Below are 18,345 nucleotides of genomic sequence, written 5' to 3' on the forward strand. Positions count from 1 at the left end.
GTGGAGCAGACTAGCCAGTTGTTTTAAGAAATGGGAATTAGCATGCAGCAGAAATGCAAGGAAATACTGTGCTACACAATACATGATTAATCCTGTGCACATATTACAGTAAATTGTTTCCCAAATGAAGAGCTTAGTAGGATCATTCACATGGACAAGATGCTGGTAAATAGTTAGGGAGCATTTTTAAAAAGCTCTTAAAAACCCATATTCCAGGAAACAAGCCTAATGGCTTAATATAGTGTTAGACCAAATAATGCAAGTGGGTTTTTTTTCTTCATTGCAGCCTATGTGAACTCCTGCTTCAAGTTCTGTGTGCCCCTCTGTAGCCACTCTTGTGTTAGAAAATTTACTGACTGGGGATTGGTTTTAACATCTCTATATGGATTTAATATGTAGAGCCATTGTAACCTGCTTGTTAATTTTGTTCAGTGCTAACAATGCTAACTTTGTAAAGTGTGCAGTGTCAGCGTGTTGTCACTGCATTTCCTCATACTCAAACAAATGGGGTTTGTTTTTGTAGTTAAAGAACAACAGACACTTAGGTTTTCTGTTTTGAATTCTAGCCTGTTTTAACAACACATTTGGGTATTTTAAATTAGCTGATGTGTAATTAGTCAATTTAAATTAATTCTCTTGGTTTTTTTGAAGTAAAACAAATGCTACTTCAAAGTATAGCTGTCAGCTGAAGAAATACCGAGCCTGCCTTAACCACAACTGGTTATCAGTTATACCAGTTTAGGGAAATCATCTCCCCTTGAAGAGGCCATTTCTATCCAATGCAAAGTTACTTGCTGTGTCTCTTGAGTTACCTTGTCCACATCATTGTCAAAAACAAAGTTGTTATGGCTCATAAACAAAATAATATATCAATTATTTTCAAAGTTGTTGAAAAAGAATGCGGTCTTTTAATAGGTGAAGGAAAAGTCATTGTTTTGAATTTTCAACAGAATAGAAATTGGTTTTAAATTCCGCTTTGTATTGCGGTTTTAAGAGGTTCTGAATTGTTACCAAGGTAATTTTTGTTTACATTATCTTCTCTGCAAATTGATGGGCTGGCGTCCTTACTTTTAAATGATACTTCAAGTTCTTTTCAAGTATTAAAAATAATTAGGTGACTGCTGACATAAACATAAAATTATTCTTTATCGTAGATCCCAACTTTGTTCGGACTTTTCTTACAACATACAGATCCTTCTGTAAACCTCAAGAATTGCTGAGTCTGCTAATAGAAAGGTACGCCACTGTTAAAAATACTGTGCAAATGAAGTGCAGATAGTATTTTTAGTAATTTTTACTTGGAGTAGAGTTTGTAAGAGTCTCCCAGTCGGTTTTGATACACTCCAAACACTTTTAAACAAGGGTTGCAAGTAAAAATATGTAAGTTATATCTAGAAGCTGTAGGATTGTTTAGGTAACTCCAGTAACTTCCAGCATCCCATGGATTTGTCTCTGAAATCTGTATTATTATTGAATTCAGCAAATTTTCAGCAAAGCATATATGCTTCCTAAGGCATAAGATTTTGGCCTGAGGAAATTACCTGAATTTCAAGCTATCTTTAATTGACATTATATTTTTGCACGCTGTGAGCAGGATTAGTGCAATAGGAGCAGAGTGCTTACATCTGTCTTATGTGCTAGGTTTGAAATACCAGAGCCTGAGCCAACCGAAGCTGATCGTATTGCTATGGAGAATGGAGACCAGCCTCTCAGTGCAGAGCTAAAAAGATTTAGGAAAGAGTACATTCAACCTGTGCAGCTACGGTGAGTATTGCATCAACATGACCCAAACTGATTTCCTTTAAGTCATTTGAAGTATCATCTTTTGGATGCAGTGGCTGCTTGCTACCAGCAGCCTTTCTTGTAGATGCTTTGATAGCATGTATAGGCAATCAGCCATTTTGGCCTTGCTGCTTGAAAACTTGGTGGCAATTTGAATTCATGGCATGAGAAGCCTTGGGAAAGGCTCATGCGGAATTTTAAGGCTATTAGTGTGCAAACTGATTTTACGGTCACCCTTTTTCTTTTAATCCACGTTTCTGCATGGCTATACAGCATGTGTTGCAGAGGTCTAAGGGGAGAATAGTGTAGTTCAAGTTCTCTTCATGAACAGCAGCATTACTCTGATTTCTTTAGATTTAAAGTAGAAAAATGTTTGTACTTGGTTGATGGTGAAGTGCAGACAGTAAAACTGCATTTGGTCTGCTGATTCTTATCTGGCGGGCCCTCACCTTGAAGTGCTAGATGTGAAGCACTGTATTATAGGCTGTTTACTTCTTACGTTTGCAGTGTATTAAATGTATGTCGGCACTGGGTAGAACACCACTTCTATGACTTTGAAAGAGATGCTGATCTTCTGCAACGTTTGGAAGAATTCATTGGAACAGTAAGAGGTACTTATGGTTTAAGAGCTGGCATTTATCATAAACCATCCCTTTTCTAAGGTATGGCATGGGTTCACTTTTCCTTTTGCTGAGCAGATAAAGAAAAAGAGGATTGGCTGCTTGTTAAATATTAAAGAATATAAATATTAGTTTAATGAAATAATTATTGAAAGTCTGGGCCTTGTTCAGAAGAATGTTATTTGCATCCTGATAAATAAATATTGGTTCTGTCAAAAAGGGACTGAAATAGTGCAAAATAGTAAGAACTGAATAATGATCAGGATTTTCCAACAATTTCACTATGCATGTTGGACCTGTAGGACATCTTCCAGTTGTGCTTGTACAGGTCTTTACTGTTCCATTTTAAGAAAAACTGGGACAGCTAGAGGAGCAGTTTGTAGGAAAATATGTTAGATAGATATTTAATTGTTATTTCACATTTAAAAAGAGGGGGAGAACAAGCTGGCTAGTTTAATGTAAATTTACTGGTAAATTTTCAATGGATTTGCCATCTCATGCATTAAATTCTTACAATGTAGAGCTGAACAGGCACTTGTCCTTTGGGTTTTATTTTGAGCTTTGATGCTAAATGCAGTAGAGGAAAAAGCTTCTCCCTGTTTGTTATTTTGCCCTTCTGAATTGTATGGGAGGGGGGGAAAAAAGCATGTATTTTTGCTCAAAGTATGAAGGCCATGGTGTTTACAGAAGTGAGTTTTGGGCAAAAGAAGGTTAATTCCCATAAACAAATAGTAAATTCAGAGAAGAAAGGAAAATGGCAAATTCAGAGCAGGAGCCTAATTTGGGTGTTCTGAATTCAGCTTGTGCAAACTTGGTGTGCTCTGCATTGGCTGTTGAGGAATTCCATATATGCTCGAATGCTTTGAGCCTTGTGTGGGAACATCACGTGTACAGCTTGTTTTAATTTAGTAGGGTTTGGTTAAAATCCAAAGATTTCTGGATTATACTCACCTCTTTGGAAAAACAGTATTAAGATTAATTAAATACTAATTTTCTCTCTGTGTGCCAGGCAAAGCAATGAAGAAATGGGTTGAGTCGATCACAAAAATAATCAACCGGAAAAAGCAGGCACAAGCCATTGGGCCAAGTCACAACATTACTTTTGAGAGCCCACCTCCGGCGATTGAATGGCACATAAGCAAACCAGGACACACAGAGACTTTTGACTTGCTCACTTTGCATCCAATAGAAATTGCTCGGCAGCTCACTTTACTTGAGTCAGATTTTTACAGGTAACTTTCCTCCATTGAAAAACACATGACACAAACCAAACTATTCTCCAGCATGAAATTGTTTCTGCGGGCCCCTGCTGTGAAGCCCCACGGTAGGTCAAGGGACTTTACCAATGCTGTATATTAATTCTTATTTTTTCAGAAAAAAACCCAAAATCTAAAAATCGGTCTTTGTCTTACCCTCCCCCAGCTGACATGCAGTACATGTGACTGATGCATACTGTTAATTGCATTGTGCTGCAGGCTTCTCTTGATGTTTTCCAAGTAGATCAACCTTTGAGAAGTGTGACCGTTAATTAAATCAGTTTTCTTCATATCCTAGTTTGTGAAGCAATTTATGGACCGTGTCAAATCTCACCAGCTGTCTGTGAGAGGTTGTTCAGGCATTGGAGGCTCACAGTTTGTTATGGTGAATGAGATGTAGACTTTAAATATCATTTAGGTAAACAGAGGTGGTTTACAGCCACATAAATTAAGAAATGGTTACACAATAAAAAAGTGTAGAAATGCCATTCTTTTAGTCATGTGGGGAGCCTAACATTATAGAAATGATACCTTAAAAACTTTATTTACAAATATTAAGTCCAAATTCTCTGGAAATAAAGAGCTTTGGGGAAAACTGTGTCGTATTTCCTCCTTTTAATTAGATTTTTCAATACGTGCATCTGCTTTTCTAGAGCTGTGCAACCGTCTGAACTAGTTGGAAGTGTGTGGACAAAGGAAGATAAAGAAATTAATTCTCCCAACCTTCTCAAAATGATAAGGCATACAACTAACCTCACTCTGTGGTTTGAAAAGTAAGTGATTTTCCTGGAATCTGTACCTATTCCTGGACATTTACAGTCCACTCAGCAGCATACTCTGAAAAATTCTGTTCTGGGAGAGTTCTGGTTTTAAGTTGTGTTTAGATGCTACAGCTGGTCCCTGGGTGAATTTTACCATTACTTCAGCTTTTTATTCTTGGAATATTTTTGAATGTTTATTCTCTAAACAGTCAAGTGATTTGAAAAACTTTTCATGTTTGTTTGTGTTACAACTTAATATTTGATTTTGGAAAATTCATCAGTGCATTAATACAAAACCAAATGTTCTTGTGTATTTAGATGCATTGTAGAAACAGAAAACCTAGAGGAAAGAGTAATTGTAGTGAGCCGAATTATTGAGATCCTGCAAGTTTTTCAAGAGCTAAACAACTTTAATGGTGTCCTTGAGATTGTCAGTGCTATGAACTCCGCAGCAGTTTATAGGTTGGATCACACATTTGAGGTACAGTGAAATGTTTTCCATTTTTGGTATGGAAGTGTAATGCAGAGTACCTTAGCTACACTGAAAGCCTGTCTGCTCAGTAAGCGTGTCCTTCAAAGAAAGAGTAAGCAAGATAAATTCCTCAACAATTCAATCAATTGGTGTAATGGATAAGGGTTCTTTTCTTGATTTTTGGAAGCAAGAAATCAGTTCTCACTTAAGAAAGGCAGAAAAAGGTAGCAAGATCCTGAGGCATTGGGGTACTAGCCTCAGAGTTGCTGACCTGAGTATCACTGAGACACTGTTACTCTCAGTATTGTTGCTGGGCTACATCTTTACCTTGTCTAAACAGCCTGTTTTGTATGTCTTTTTAGCAAATTCCAAGTCGACAGAAGAAGATTTTAGAAGAAGCTTATGAGCTGAGTGAGGATCATTATAAGAAATACTTGGCAAAACTCAGGTCCATTAATCCTCCTTGCGTGCCTTTCTTTGGTAAGTATGTTTTGTTTGAATGAGCTGTATCATACAAAAATATTTGCGAAGTATTAAGCTAGGGCAATAAACAAGAGTGTCAGCAATAGCAGTAAGTCAGTTGGGTTTGAATTTCAGGTGTCCATACATTAATTGCATATATGTGGAAGAAAAATTAAAGTGACTGTTAATTTCAGAATTTATTTGCAGTAAAAGTAAGTATATCTGTGATATCTTATTTAGATATTGACTCATTTTTACTTTGAATGTGGTTTGAACAGTGTTGTGACCATAACTGGAAGGTGGTCACATCAGAAATATTATTGCTGTTGGGTAGTAGAGAAAGGAGGACCAGGAGTCCCTTCTCCATCAAGAATTCTGTCAAGAAATAAAGCTAGAATTTATTTTTTATGGTGTCTTAATATCTAGAGTCTTCTATTAAAAATTCTTATTTCTATAAAGATGGGATGGGGAAGGAAGCTACCTCTTTATCATCAGACTTAGCATTTCTTTCAAGTAGATCGCTTGAAATTTCTGATGTTTAGCAAATTGTCAAGTTAAGCACATGACGTTACTGTTATTTAGCAAGCTACTTGGATGTTTGCTTGCCACTTTGGACATTACAGTTGACAGCTTAGGTTTCAGGCCAAAACTGAAAGAAAATAGTGTTGACGGCTGCTTTGGCCTTTTGCAGATTCAGAAAAGATATACTCCAGAGCCCTGCAAAGAAAGATAAGATCAACCAAGAAACCCTCTGCCCTGCTTGATGAGTAGAGGTTAGCAGGATCACACGCAAATAGCTTCAGTTATTTCTATCAAGCTGTACTTAAAGAAAACATTAGTTTTCTAAGTATAATATATATGAGTATATATATACTCATTAGAGTCATAATGATAGTTCCAGATGTATTACCTGTGGACTTGAGAGTGCTCTTTTCTTTCTGATCTTCAAATGATTTGATGCAATTTTGAAGGCAGGAGTGGAGAGTGGAACAGAAGATTAAAACCTGAAAATAATTTTTTGGAACTTATCTGGGGTCTCTTACGGAGTAGAGCTGAACTGAAGCAGAACAGTTGAGTGAAAGCACTTGAGTGCAGTGTGCTCTTGTCTTACAAAATGCTAATAGTGTTCAGCTGAGTGAGCTTCCTGAGCAAAGTGCATAGACTTTGAGATCTTGATGCAAAAAAGGCAGCTTTCTGCAAAATGCATATTAAATTATTTAAATCATTGCCCTTGTTTGAAAATAAGGTGCAGTTCTCCTACTGACCCTAGCTGATAATTTTTTCAAACTAGAGTGCACAAATTAAAACCTTTATGAATTCTTTGTATTCCAGTCATGTGACTTCCTCGTTTTGTACTATATGTTAAGAACCGCTTTTGTGTGCTCTTTAGGTATTTACTTAACTAACATTTTGAAAACCGAAGAAGGCAACCCTGAATTTCTAAAGCGACATGGGAAAGAACTTATAAACTTCAGCAAGAGAAGAAAGGTAGCTGAAATAACAGGAGAGATACAACAGTACCAGAATCAGCCATATTGTTTAAGGGTGGAATTTGACATCAGGGTAAGTGGCATTATTTCCTCGAGTCTATGCACTGAGCTACTTCTGTGGTGACTGTCAGCTGGTAGACTGTAAGGATAAACTGAATTCATAGATTCACAGTAAGACTGAATCAGAGATGAGCAGAAGGCCTGTCATAAAATGTGTCTCAGGCCTTACCGTAAGAAGGGGGAGAAAGCTCAATGCTTGCATTTTGGTGGTGGGTTGGGGTTTTTTCCCCAGCTCTTGGGGTATTGGTAGATGGATCTTCTTACTGATCAGTGTTAAACAGGAACAGAAAACAGATTCTTACTGTCCTTCACTCAGCTGCATTTGTCTGTCCAGTAAGCCCTTCTGTCTTTTTCCTCTTCTGTTGTACTATATCTGCATTTTCAAGTTTATCTGACAGCTCTGCATTTACATCATTTGTTAGCAGTGACGATGTTCACGTTTTTCTTTCTTCTGTTGTTTACTATTCTTGGTGTGTTGTGTTCTATAAGCAGTCTTTTCTGTCTACTCTCCTTTTATTTTTTTAATTATCTTTTGAACTACTTGCTTTCAGAGAGTCCAGACAGGTTATCTTAAGAGATTCTGCAAGATTTTCTTTTGTTACTCATTCTCAGGGTTTGACGGAATGCATTGTTAGAACATTTTTTCCTTTGCATGAATGTAAAGATGGATTGCATGCAGCTGCTTCTGAAGATGTTTGACCTAACCTGATCTGGTTTTTGCACTGCAGTGTTTAGGTACTCACGTTGTTTTTTTTCAGGCCAAGCATAACAGTAGCAAAGCTCAGCAACGGGTGGACCCACAAATGGATTTAATAACTTAAAAATCTATCACTGCTTCTGACTCCAGTATATTCTCTCTTCTCTGGAACAGTTGGGATTATTTGTGCAGTAGAAACACACAAGCTACTAACAAGTAGTGTAGCTGACAAGTTTTCTACCTTCTTGTATTTCAGAGATTTTTTGAAAACCTGAATCCAATGGGAAACAGCATGGAGACAGAATTTACAGATTATCTGTTCAACAAATCACTGGAGATAGAACCAAGAAATGTCAAGCCTCCACCAAGATTTGTTAGTATTAATTTTTTTTTTCAAAAAAAATGCTTACATTTGTCTTTCACAGGTACACAAGTCATTTTAGAACTGTAACTTGATAAATACAAAGCTACATTCATCTTGTGACCTTTTGATTTTGTTATCTTTTTTTTATCATTTCAGCCCAAAAAATACAGCTATCCTCTCAAGTCCCCAGGTGTTCGTCCCTCTAATCCAAGGCCAGGTACCATGAGACATCCTACACCCTTGCAACAGGAGCCAAGAAAAATTAGTTACAGCCGCATCCCAGAGAGCGAAACTGAAACTACAGCATCTGCTCCGAACTCTCCCCGAACACCTTTGACACCTCCCCCTGCTTCTGCTACTTCTAGTACCACAGATGCCTGCAGCGTCTTTGACTCAGATCCTTCAAGTCCTTTTCATGCAAGTAGGTGCTAATGCTTACTCTAGAAAGACCACAGGTTTTGTGGTGTTAAGCAGGTGAAATCATGTTTAGTCTTCTGAAGTGACTGTAGGAATAGTTGCTTTTGTCTCCTTATGGCAGCTTGTGTGCCTTATTCCCATTTTTAATAAGTTTTTATTTTAAAGGGAAAAAATTAACAGAATTAGGTGTGTTACATAGGGCATTATTACCAGGTTTTGGAGAAGCAGGTCAAAACAGAAGGCAGAGATATTTCTAGTGCCCATATATGTCTCAAGCAGTCAAATGTGGGATTTGCTGCTATAGATGTATGTGTGGTGACTGTATTTGGTGAATGTGTGTTTGATGGTAAGCAGTGAGAATAAAAATGAATGTTTTGTTGGGTGCCTTATTCTGAATTGGCTTCAGTGCACACAGATGGCTTTCCTGCAGAACATAAAACCAGTGTTACCCTGCTTTAAATCCATCAGGACCCGTCAACACCTATTTCTTTTCTGTTTTCACCAGTATGGTGAAAGAAAGGTCATATTTTATGGTGTGCTTGCAGTAATTTATAATGGACATAGCCTCCATTCATGGATGAGGGCTTTCAAAGGAGGTACAAGGGTAGTCATGTTCAGCTGATTGCCATAAGGAGGTGAAATGACTTTAAATGCAGAGCAGTGATACTGCTAAGTGTGAAAGTCAAGTCTCATGAATACCTCTTCAAATGAAGATATTTCTTCATTGTTGGTTTGGCCTGTTGACTACAGGTTCAGGATACTGTTTTAGTGCTGTTGGGATACAAGGATGATGTTCTTGTGTGGTTTTGGTCGTAAGTATTACTTAAGAATGTGCAGAAACTGAAGGCCACAGAGATGATTGCAGCTCAGACAAACAGTTTGCCTAGTAGCTGCAAGTTAGATGGTTCTTTTATTGTCTTTCTTTAACACCTTCTTGATTCATGTATTTTTTTAAGAGCAGTTACTTTGTTATTTCTGACACCTTTATTGGCAGCAATAAAGGAAACTGAGTCAAATAAAGGTTCTTCATGATCATGATTTTTTTAACGTCCACTAGGATCTGCTTCTGTGTCATCTATAAACTTTACCAAAAATTCAGATGAAGCTCATGTCCCCCCTCCAGTTCCTCCACGAAGACGACCAGAGTCTGCCCCAGCTGAATCCTCCCCATCCAAAGTAAGTAAAGAGTTAAAAAAGATTTTTTTTTTTTCTGGGAGCAGAGGGCAGAGAATGATAGAAAAGTGATTCTTAAAGATCGTTTCTCTACTTTTGAAGAACCATGTGTGAAAGAGTAAGCAGCTGTGTATTCCAAGCCTTCATAGCTCTGCCTCATTGTCCCAAACAAACAAAAATTAACAGATGGGACCAAAATTTAGAGTTTGAAATGTCTCGTGTCTATTGATCTGCTGTGCTCAGAGCCTTCACGTTGCCTGTGAGAACTTGAGGCTTCAGCCAGGTGTTTACATCTTCGATAACTGTCCCAGAGTAATGTTTTGATGTGTATGAGTACAGGTAAGAACTGAAGAACAGTACTGATGAATAGTGATGTGTACAATTCAATCTTCTGAAGAGGTTCCTTAGAATATTTGACACTAACGCTGTGCTGCTCAGTGCTTTCTTTCCCTTTTTTGATTATGCTTCCTGTCTGCCAGCCTGCTCGAGCCATTGCTCTGCTTTCCTTTTGTGCTTGTCTGGCATTTGGGATCTGATCCAGCCTTTTTTGCAGACAGTGATAAATATATCTTGATTTCAATGGGTGCTGGTTTGTGACTTCAGAGAACTGTGTGGATTTGAAAATCCCCCTCAAATTTACTTAAGAGCATCTGTGTCTTTGAAGAGGGCTTATACGTGTTTTTCAGCAGGTTGTTGTTTTCACACTGCAGGTGACTGTGCTGTCAAGCCAGCAGAGTTTAACACATCACATTCCTACCAAAGTGTAATTGAAAATGTTGTATATGTGGTAGAGTGTTGGAGACCAATTACACTGTTGCTGTGGTCTGTAGCTTGAGAACCGTTCACCGCAGTAATTCTGACTACTTAATGCCATCTTCTGAGCGTAGGGGTTTCTTTTTCTCCATGTTCAACATTTTTTTGCCACCTCTTTTTCCCCATTTTCTTAGCAAAATATCTGGTGCTGTTATCCACTACAAGTGCTTCTTACTGGGAAGGTGGTGGAAGATATCCAGACCCACCCAGCCAACAGACCTCGAACTAGCATGGAAATTACTGCTTTGACCATTGTTTGCCTTGCCTTTGTCCCTGTCGGTGCATCTTCATTCCTTCCATCCTTGGCTGTTAACTCATGTATTGATGTACCCCTGCTTTCTCCCTGCACATCCAGTCTCTGTCTTTTTCTGTCCGCATCACTCCGAGAAACATGTTTTTCAGGCACTGCCACTCCCTTTTACTTCCTTCTTCATTCTGCATCTGCTTGCTGTACCTCCTCTTTAACTGGAATAAGAGCAACCTGCAGGACAGGAGCTCTGCTTCCATTTCACATCAGGTTCCTGTTCTTTACTGCCACTCTAAAATTTTATTGAATGACATGTTTGTGTATCTCAGATTACTTCTGCGCACCTGGACAGCCCGCCAGCAATCCCTCCTAGGCAACCAACCTCTAAAGTGTATTCACCAAGGTACTCGGTGCCTGACCGGACCTGCATGCCTGATCCCCCTGAAAGCCCTCCTGTGTTACCGCCACGAGAACCTGTGCGAACTCCAGACGTTTTCTCTAGCTCACCGCTACACCTCCAACCTCCACCGTTGGGGAGAAAAAGCGAACTTGGTAACGCCTTTTTCCCAAACAGTCCATCTCCGTTTACTCCCCCTCCCCCTCAGACACCTTCTCCACATGTAGCACGGAGGCATCTTCCATCACCACCTTTGATACCACAAGATGTGGACCTCCATTCTGTTGCTGGACCACCTGTTCCTCCACGACAAAGCACTTCTCAACATATCCCAAAGCTTCCTCCAAAAACTTACAAAAGGGAGCACACACACCCATCGATGCATCGAGACGGTCCACCGTTACTGGAGAATGCCCACTCTTCTTGAACTGTCCCTTGAGCTGGGAGTTGCATTTTCCTGGAGCTACGTCTGTTGCTGGCAATGGATGCACTGAATCTGGTGGCCCCAAAGAGTTGGGATGTGTATTCCAAACACTAAAAACTCTCCAGAAGATTGGAAATGCAGTGTACAGAAACGGGATTGAAAAAAACCAGACAATCTAGTGGAAACACCAGTTAACTTGCTATTCTCGTTTTATTATGCAGGACATTGTTCTAAAGTAATTGGACAACTGATTGTACCAGAAAACAGACTGGAGGGACTTCTTTGGCCAATGAGCAGAGACTGTGTTTGTGTAATGATAGATAATGTCCAGTACAGGAAGGGAAACAGTCTTGTATCCATCAGTTCCATACAGTGGCACGGTTTTTGGAATGAAAACATTATGCACTTTTTTTTAAATCTCAAACAGGGAAATTTATATCCTCTTTAATTTTCTTTTGCTCTACTCCCTGCTTTAAAATACTTTCCTAAAATTATGAGAAGGACTGTGAGGAAGATCTGTGGTACCTAACTGAGCTAGAATTAAGGCGAAGCACTGTATTGCGGTCCTGTTTACAAGTTGTTACAATGAGCAGTAGGGGGTACCTAGGCTTCACCAAAGAGGTACTTTATTATTATTTTCTGAAATATTATGGTGCCAGTTCAAAAATAAATTTCTGCCAGGAAGCATAATGTCTAATTATTGCTTTCTTTAGCTAGAGCAGATGAAAGTCTTACATCATTAAGATGACACAGATTTGGGTTTTTTTTAAAGCAGCACTATCATCCGAAGTAAACGTACTACTACATTTAGAAGACTGTTAATCTCTGCTAGGTTATGTCACATTCTTTTTAAGGTTTAGTGATAATCCATTTCATGGCTAGTAGATTTTGTTTCTCAGTCACACCGTGAAAGCAGTCACTTGAGAAAAGGAGTGCACTCACTGGTCAACGTCCATAGCTATTGTCATGTTTTGTTAACAGTAGATTAGTCAGCATACATAGAATTGCCTTGCAGTTGCATAAATCATGTGTATATAGTGAACGTTGCATAAATATACTTGCAGATTGTTTTTAATTTAATTGAAATAAAGATACAGATATGTTTGGCTGACATATGTTAAATTATTACACAGACAAATGTACAACTCCAGTTTTTCAGTTAAGCACTGAAGGAGGTAAAAGGACATGTTGTACGTGTTTTTTTTCATAGTTCAGTCTATGTATTTCAGTAATAAGATTGTAAAGAGAAGTCAATTTTGGCATATGTTACAAACACTTGAGAAGCTGGGTCACTCCCAAAGTGAATTATACATTATAAAACTTCTCACACCTCCTGGATGACACCTGTTAGAAAAATTCAAGCTTACATTAATCTTTGCAGAAGGTTTCTTGTCCAAAATACATGTGACGGAGCAGGTACTGGTATAAGTATCGTAAGTATCGTGACATGGATGATCTGTAAGCATGTGTACTACTCCTCAAGTCTAGACAATACTGTGACAGTAATGAATAGCAGTTACTGAAGAAAAGCAGCTCTGCGATCTCCGCTACAGTGTGAATGTGAAGTGTAAAGTATCTCATCTTCAATTAATATGGCTTATGGGTCAAGGTAAAATTCTATAATTTTCTTTTTGGAGGAAAAATGCATTTCAGCAGAGTCTTGGAAAGCTGTTTAATTAGAGATGGTGTCAAATGTTGATGGAAATGACCTTTTTCAATACTTTCTGCTATGTCACTGTTTAGTGCTCCTTGATCCTTTAGTTTGGTCGTTACATTTCAGAAACTGTTCTGATTTCATCAACAAGGATGGCATTTTTCATCATTGTCAAATTTGTCAGTTGCATTCCTTCTTTGATGTCTTTAGCAGTGTTGTTTTGAAACATTTTCCTGGCAAAAGAAGAAAAAGTGAATACCTCTAAACCTTGGCTTCAGAGGAGAGCATTATATGGGAGCTTTGTAAAAAAAACCCTCAAGCTCTACAGGAGGTGTAGTTTAGGTTATTGGTTCTTTGGATATAAACACCATGATGGACGTGCTGGTGCCAATGTCATCTACATTATTAGCCCATCAGTGGGTTACCAGTGAAAACTCTTTAAATTTAGACTTTCTGATCAGTATCTCTTCTGTACACTCCAGACTGCTGTTTTGCAGCCATGACAGACCAAGCAGAAGGAATGACCTAGTGTTTAGGTTGCTCAGCTAAGTGGAGACCTGTGCTTCTGTGACCTCACATGTATCCTGCTAATCAACAGATTTCATGAATGCCAGCAGGTCTCTTGTTTCCCTTTGTGAAATGGGGAATGCTGTTTTGCCTTGTGGTTCAGGACAAAAATCCGTTACTGGTGAGGTCACTGTGCAAGAACCTAACTTAAACAGACTCTGGAGCCTGCCAGAATGGGTCACTCATATGGACCACAAAGCATGGTGTTGACTCAGCTGCAAGCTGGAAAGAGAGGGTGAGAATCAAACCTGTTGCCTTTAGAACAGGAGTTTTGAGTACTACTGCTAAGCCACTGGTTTGGCTAATGACAGCTTTATTTACATTAATACTTATTAGATCTGCAGTGACTTCTTATTTGGACCATTAGTGACAATCACATAGAAAATGAAGTCTTAATGATGCTGTTTCCTTGTAAAATCATCCTGGGTTGTCTGATGTGGCCTGGGATGATGATGTGGCCTGGAAAATGAAGCATGCTTGTGTGCAGGCATATGTGAGTTGCAGAACTTTGTAAGTATGGTACTTAATTTGTGCTGTTTCACCTCAAGGTTGCTACTTGTATAGTCCAGCAGCAGAAGATAACTGGGGTTTGTTCAGGTTCTTCCAGAGTGTCACGGTTGTGTTAGCTCAGAAAAGCCCTCTAAGAGTTTGGGTCAGGGCAACCACGGATATCCATACAGGCAAGGGGGTGAAGGCATTGATTGGGGGTATTACACAAGAAGCTCAGCATGAACCAGCAATATGTGGTTGCAGACCAGAAAGCCAGTTGTGTCATGGGCTGTGTCAAAAGAAGTATGACCAGCAGGTCAAGGATGGTGATTCTCCCCCTCTATTCCACTCTTGTGAGACCTCACCTGGAAACATTCAAGGTCAGGTGGGATGGGGCTCTGAGTAACCTGACCTAATTGTAGATGACCCTGCTGACTGCAGGGTGAAGTTGGGCTAGATGACCTTTAAAGGTACATTCCAACCCAAAGTATCTTCTATGATTTTGCAAGTGCCATGTATTTACTTCTGTTCAGCATGCTGTATGGAAAGCCAGCCATCGTGCTGCTTGTACATGCTGTTGTCATGACAATCAGCAGCACAAAGTTTTTCTAAAACTGTGTACTAATGGAGAACATTATCCTGCATTTGAATGCTCCATCCTGAAGAAGGCATCACTAGTGCAGGCTAACCTCTTTTTATAATATGCCCCTCTCTTAAATCAGGAAGGCAGAGGTCTGTCTCAGTAAGAGACAGTGTCTTTATGGTAATACACTGGATTAGATCTTTCATATTTATATCAACATTGTGGGATGTTTATTTTTCTTTTGCGTATAAATTAGACTTTCTTCTTAATTGATTCTGATACAACCTCGGTGATGTCACTGGAGGTACCATTGTTGCAGGTGGTAGATTATTGTGTTGCGGGGAGGTTTTATTTGGAACATTTGCATCACAGCAGGCTGTGTAGTGATGTCAGTGCATTTTAATAAGCATCAGTTCCCTTCTTAGTGGCTGTGGTCTCAACCTAGCGTGGCATTTTGCAGAGGCAGCCTGTGCTTCTGCTGTTTCTAGCACTACTGCAATTTAAGCCTAACTAGAAAGATTCCCTCATTAGCCAATGTTTGACTTAAAAAAAAATACGGAAGTTAAACATAATGTTTCTTAATGCTTTGCCGCTATGAGTAGTGCAATTAGTTGCAGTACATGAAAGTCCCTCCTTGACTTTCTCCTTGCTGCCTTTGCCAGCCAGCAAAGAGGGACTTGTTCAAAAAGACTTTTAAGGTGATATTAATAAGTTTGCAAACTTTACGGGTTGTCCCCCCTACCTCAAAATACTCTTTTTTTTCTCTTTATTTGTTGAACTGTCATTTCAAAGCCAAGATGATGCATGGGCTGAAACCTTTTAGATCTTACTCATTAGACCAATATAGTGGCCCAATATAGTTGTAAAAACAAAACTGGTTTTAACTTAGTTTGTAAATTCCATGCCGTATTTCCGTTAAAAAAAACCACCTTCAAATTAATTTTTCTGTCAACTGTGAGCAAATTTCCCTTTTGCCTTCAGTGGAAAATAGTACATTAAGTACCAATTGCTGCAGCATTATAATGTAAACAAAGTAAAGAGTCACACTTCTTTATTTCACTTTCTAGCAAGCAAATGTGAAATCCTGTACCAGGTGGCTGAAGAGCTGAAATAAAAATAAAATAAAACCCCATATTCCACATGTACGACAATTTTACTAGCTGCCAAACGTGCCTTTTATCAAAGAACATCTGTATTATTAAAATAGATGGACGATCGGGGTGCATGTTGCTGGAATTGCTTTGAACAAATTTGTTCAAATCTACTTTGGAATAAGCATTTGAGTTGGTTTTGGATTTTTTTTTGTGAAGAAAAGAAATTTTTTGTTCCAGTAAGTTTATTTCGATATGTGTGTACATTTGCCTTTGGCAACTTATTTGCCAGCATGAGTAAATGTTAAAAGCTTTGTCAGTCCAGTTGTAAAGAAAAAAAAAAGGGAAAAACAAAACAAAAACCACAACAGAAAAAGAAGTGGTAAGCTTCAGCTGGCACATCTGATGTGTATGTAACTGTCTGTAGGTGATCTTTGTATGCTGTGTCTTCAATGATATTCAGATTGCCTTTAAGTGAAAACAGTGGCTGTTACCTTTTGGCATTAAAAGATATGTTCTAAAAATAATAATAATAAAATTACTTGGTTTTTGCTCGGTATTTTAGTAAAATACTGAAAGACGCAGTAGCTTGTGAGCAGAGGTGCCATATGGAGTAGAAGATAAAGTGTATGTACAGTAGGGGACACAAAATAACATATTTTTGACTCTGTTTTTCTTTGCCACATTTGCTTCATTGTAGGTGTTACTCCAGCTTTGCAGCATTCTGTTACAACTCACTGTGCCAAAGGATCTGCTGTCTCTGGGTAAATGCTGTCTCTTGACTTCTACTGTAGGAATTTTTTTAGGTAGGTAATTTCATGTAAGAGCCTACATCTTATCTCCTTCTTGGGTCACGTCACAGCAAATAAAAGGACATTATGTTTAATGTCTTTTATCTGGATATAGGCAAAGCATCTGTTTTAGAACAGAGTGAATAAATGAAAACTGCATACAAAGTAATTCATGTTCTTGGTAGCCTCCATCTAATCCACCCCACAAAATCAAACTGGCCAAAGACAGTATTATGTGTACCCCAGCTCCTCTCTGGTTTAGGAAAAAACTTGTGTAGGGTTTGGAAAAAGCAATTGGATTGCTTGGAATCTGACAAAATGGGTTTTGCCCTTAACAAAGAATATTTGTTCTTATACAAGAATGTGATATGCATTGAGGTGAAAACACACTAAGAACTTGTAGAGGAAGCCAGGATACATTGCAGCCCTCAGGAAAAAAAAATAAGAGGAAGTGCCTAAATTGTATCAATTTATAAGCAGCCTCCAGTATGCTGTCTTAGAGAAACAAAGTGGTGAGAGGATTGCCTTTCAGTGCTGCTGAAGTGTAAATTACCCATAATCTGAGGAGAGGCTTGGGTGGCTGACTTAAGCAGGGAGAGGTGATTGGCATGTTCTATATCCATGATTGGAAGGGATTGGAGGAGGAAACACTCTGGTAGATTTGAACAGGAGTAAAACTGCATTTGGGCTATTGATTTAAAACTTGATGTGACAGATGTTTTGCTATATGCAGGAAGGTATCTTGAAGAGTTAGATAGCTGAAATTATAGTGGTGTGTAATGAGAGTGGAGGAGGCTCGTAAGCCTGTAACAGAAGCAGCAGAGGGAATAAAGGAGATGGATGAATGAGCTGAAGATATGTCAGTGAGCAGCACCGACAACAAGGATCTTGACCAGAAGCCTAGAGAATGAGTCAGCTGAGCTCTAGGGAAGAGTCATATAACCACATGTATGGAAATAGCCTTCTCACATGACTGTGTGCAAGGGAGCAGGATTTTCTTAAGTAATGTTGCTTCAGAAAGGGACCTGAGAAACATGTTTAAGGGATGCAATCTTATCACTGACTCAGTGCAAAGGAGACAAGAGCATTATTTAAAAGCAACATTTATTTGGCATAGGAAGAAAAACAATTCCGAGCACGCACATATGCTAAAGGTGAAGTTGGATTGGATCCTGCAAGAGGTTGTGTGTCACATCATTCACTGTTTTATTTACATTTGCAGATTCTGAGCAGGTACAAGGATATCTCAAATGGTTAGTGTAGGCCTGGAAGTAAGAACTCATACAGGATCAAAAAGAAATACCCGTCGATTCTGACCATGCCTTAAATCGCTAAAATCCATGTGCATTTTACAAGCAAGGGTCTGCCACTTTGGAAGGATCTATTCACCTAGGAGGTGTTAGCAGGTAGGTTTTTCCCTTTGTCCTGTATCTGTCCTGGCATCTGCTTGGCCAGTGTGAGGAGCAAGTTTGTTCTGTGAAGGACAGAAGTGTCATTACAGCTGAGACCACATACAAAAGCATCAGAGCCCTTAACAGCATCAGTGCATTACAGTAGAAACTTGTCCATATTGATACATACAACTCTGATTCCATGGACAAATATGTCTGTCTGTAGATGATTCCTTTGCAGAGCAGACAGGTCTTGCTGATGCTTCTGTTACAAGTATCTGGCTGCTTTTACGTGTTTCTGTCCTGACCCTGCACTGCCTAATGCTGTAAATTCCTCTGAAGTA

General features: G+C 38.9%; 1 protein-coding gene across 1 annotated transcript in view; it reads left to right on the plus strand.

Annotated features, from left to right (window-relative positions):
- SOS1 (SOS Ras/Rac guanine nucleotide exchange factor 1) overlaps window positions 1-12,546 on the plus strand; it is a gene marked incomplete at its 5' end in the record, with an annotated part of 52,146 nt that extends 39,600 nt beyond the window's left edge. Inside the window, 12 exons of the mRNA XM_084261966.1 lie at window positions 1,155-1,236; window positions 1,642-1,764; window positions 2,290-2,393; window positions 3,412-3,634; window positions 4,312-4,431; window positions 4,738-4,900; window positions 5,254-5,371; window positions 6,744-6,916; window positions 7,857-7,973; window positions 8,121-8,385; window positions 9,439-9,557; window positions 10,944-12,546. Of these exons, the coding sequence (XP_084118092.1) occupies window positions 1,155-1,236; window positions 1,642-1,764; window positions 2,290-2,393; window positions 3,412-3,634; window positions 4,312-4,431; window positions 4,738-4,900; window positions 5,254-5,371; window positions 6,744-6,916; window positions 7,857-7,973; window positions 8,121-8,385; window positions 9,439-9,557; window positions 10,944-11,438 (2,102 nt within the window). The 3' untranslated portion in view covers window positions 11,439-12,546. The remainder of the gene's footprint in view (window positions 1-1,154; window positions 1,237-1,641; window positions 1,765-2,289; window positions 2,394-3,411; window positions 3,635-4,311; window positions 4,432-4,737; window positions 4,901-5,253; window positions 5,372-6,743; window positions 6,917-7,856; window positions 7,974-8,120; window positions 8,386-9,438; window positions 9,558-10,943) is intronic.
- Window positions 12,547-18,345: the final 5,799 nt, after the last annotated feature.

The sequence above is a fragment of the Gallinula chloropus genome (assembly GCF_964237585.1).
Source record: "Gallinula chloropus genome assembly, chromosome: 3".
Classification (NCBI taxonomy): domain Eukaryota; kingdom Metazoa; phylum Chordata; class Aves; order Gruiformes; family Rallidae; genus Gallinula; species Gallinula chloropus.